Below are 2,768 nucleotides of genomic sequence, written 5' to 3'. Positions count from 1 at the left end.
TATTATTGTCCCCTGACAAACAAAAGTTTGAAGGCTGCCTTACTGCTGCACTGAATGACCTCCGGTGAATTCGAGTAAATCGCTTACATGTTGCTGAGGACCAGTCTATCGGCGTTGAATCAGTTGTTACAAGGAACGTCATCTTCAAGGTATTTATATCAGTATACATTGACCTAGAACATTCACAATAGTTAGATTGGTGGTCGGTGCAGCGTAATGTAACTTTTACAAGCATGGTCAACATAAATACGTCACGCTTGATAGCTAGAACATCATATTGGAATGTGTTGAGCTATTAATCGACCACTTGTTTAGACAGTTCACCGGTCGTCACAAGTCCTCTCGAAGTTTAGGTTGTACTCTATGAAGGGGTTGGCTGTATCCTCGGGACGAAGTGTGCACGGAGAATTCTGGTCCTGAAAAAGCAAAATGAAAGTGAAATTTCATACAAAGCATGTAAATAACATTCTACTCTACTCAAAATAATATAATAAATTTATACATGGATGTCAACGTTATGCAATGTAAACTTGTATCAGGGGGCGTAGCTAGCCCTTATTTGGAGTGGATTCATTAAGAAGCGGGTCCAGGGCAAGGCCTTGGTAGGGAGACAAGGGGATGCAACAAGCAGTGTAACTGTTTTGTTTTGTTTTTCTGTTTGAAAATTTGATGGATTCTCCTACATATAGGCAGCTACGAGCCTGGGTATTGAGTATATAAGGCTAACTATGGCAAGCAGCTGTGAGCCAACATCTTATATTAGGAATGTTTATGGGGAAATTAATCCACCTCAAACAGAATATCCTTTCATGACAGGCAAACGGAAATGTAATCATCTTTTAACTTTCCAGCTTGAAACATTTACAGTAAAAAGAGGTACAGTCAGACCTCTGTTTACCCATTCACCCTTAAAGTCACATTTGAACCTTTCCAAATCACAGACTGGACAAGTCCAGTTCAGATATGTAGTGGTGAATGAGTTAAGCGACCATCGTCTCGAAGTCCTGAAAGTGGTCTTGAACCTTAATTAATGCAACTGGTCTCTTAGTACAGGTTCAGTCCACAAACATCATTAAAATATTGAACATTACAAATAGTTGCTTAATGCAGGTGGTCTTTTAATGGAGGTGGTTGCATGAACAGGTTTGCTTGCACAAGGTTCTTAATTAATAGTGACATTACCCTGGATGTGACCCTGAAGCGGAAGGCGCTGTAAAAGTAGCTCCCAATAGGCATCTTCCACTGTAAGGTAAAACATACAGCTGGTTATAATAGTGTATTAACATGCTTTATTTATCCAGTAATAAGCCCATGCCTGGTAATAAGCCCACCCATATATGTTGCAGTTCAATAGAAAAACCAACAAATGTTATTTCCTTGTCGTTGTAATAGGCCCACTTGTATCTAATACAATTCAATAGAAATGCCAACAAATGGTAAGTTGTTGTCCCTGTAATAAGCCCACCCCTCCTAATTCTTATGCTTCTAGGCATGTAGTGACAAAACCCCGTAAAAAAACACTAATCTTACTGAATGAGCTTTAAACTAACATTAAAATTTCTGTATTTGTGTTGAAAGAGCTATAATCTAACAAAAAAGTTTATGTGTATTACCGACATACCTCATATTCCGACTCGTGCTGTATTTCCATCTGACCAGGATTCACAAGGCAGCTTGTTTCAGAAACATTTAAACACATGGAAACGGTCATATCTGTTTCAAGGCTACAATGAAACATAATATATAAATTATCAAATTTATTCAGTGAAACCTTTAATTTTACTTATAGCTCCTTTACTACAACAAAAATTCACAAAATAGAACCTTCTAAGCAGAATTATATTATTCTTGAAGCAATCATCAGAATACCTACCATTATAATATAATTCGGAATACATTGGTGTTGTTTTGAAAAGATTCAGATTAATTTCAGCCATCTGTCACTTCTATCAAAGTTTGATTTGATATCACAACCTGAACCAGAATTTAAACGTAATCCAATTTGTTAGACGTTTAAATCTAGTGGCAAGGTTACCCTTGGAAATGTAAACATAGCAACAATGTAATTGACAACATGTGTCAATTATCTGTCCTACTGCAGGCAAAACACAAGAAAATTCCACTGCATTTTTTGTACATAAAATAACCTCCCAAATTTCATCTAGCGTCATTTTACATAACACAGGTGGTATTTTTTTTGTCGATTTTTTCATCATATTTTGTTTTGGTACAACAACATATGACAGCATACTGGGCTGATCCCCAGATAAGTACGACAAAAAAACTTACTTGAACTTAATGGTAACCGGTTCAAATCCAAAGTATTGGCTCAACCTCAGTATGTAGGTCTTGTTAGTATTCGTACAGTTACTGCAAAACTTGGAGTCAAACTCAAAGTTCAGCTCTTTAAGAAAAACTGTTGCCTTCAGCTGGTCTGTAAAAAACACGACAAAAGCTCAACACTTATTTGAAGAATTTAAACATATTAACAAAATACTATAGTTAAAAGCCAAAAACTGCAATAGCCTAAGCATTCTAAATTCAGAGAATATCCTTCAGATAAATCAATAAAATTTAAATACTTTTTTTTATACTTCTGGAAGATGTTATTTCTATGTTGTCATGATCTTATAATTTCAATGATACTGTCTAAAGTGAAACCTGTTTAGAGTGAAATGTGTCCATAGTGAACCCGACTACAGTGAAACCTGTATATAATGAAATGTGTCTAGTGAAACCTGTATATAGGGAAAAGTGTCTGGTGAAAC

General features: G+C 36.1%; 1 protein-coding gene across 1 annotated transcript; it reads right to left on the bottom strand.

Annotated features, from left to right (window-relative positions):
• Nucleotides 1-6: 6 nt before the first annotated feature.
• LOC110444365 lies at nt 7-2,434 on the bottom strand (the record flags this gene model as incomplete). Its single annotated transcript, XM_021488749.1, has 4 exons — nt 7-416; nt 1,183-1,242; nt 1,622-1,724; nt 2,290-2,434. Coding segments are annotated over 4 exons (404 nt in total), but the record flags the coding sequence as incomplete, so codon positions are not given.
• Nucleotides 2,435-2,768: the final 334 nt, after the last annotated feature.

The sequence above is a fragment of the Mizuhopecten yessoensis genome, unplaced genomic scaffold, assembly GCF_002113885.1.
Source record: "Mizuhopecten yessoensis strain PY_sf001 unplaced genomic scaffold, ASM211388v2 hete_36106512, whole genome shotgun sequence".
Classification (NCBI taxonomy): Eukaryota; Metazoa; Mollusca; class Bivalvia; order Pectinida; family Pectinidae; genus Mizuhopecten; species Mizuhopecten yessoensis.
Note: the sequence above shows the minus strand (reverse complement) of the source record. Positions and strands in the feature narration are given on the sequence as shown.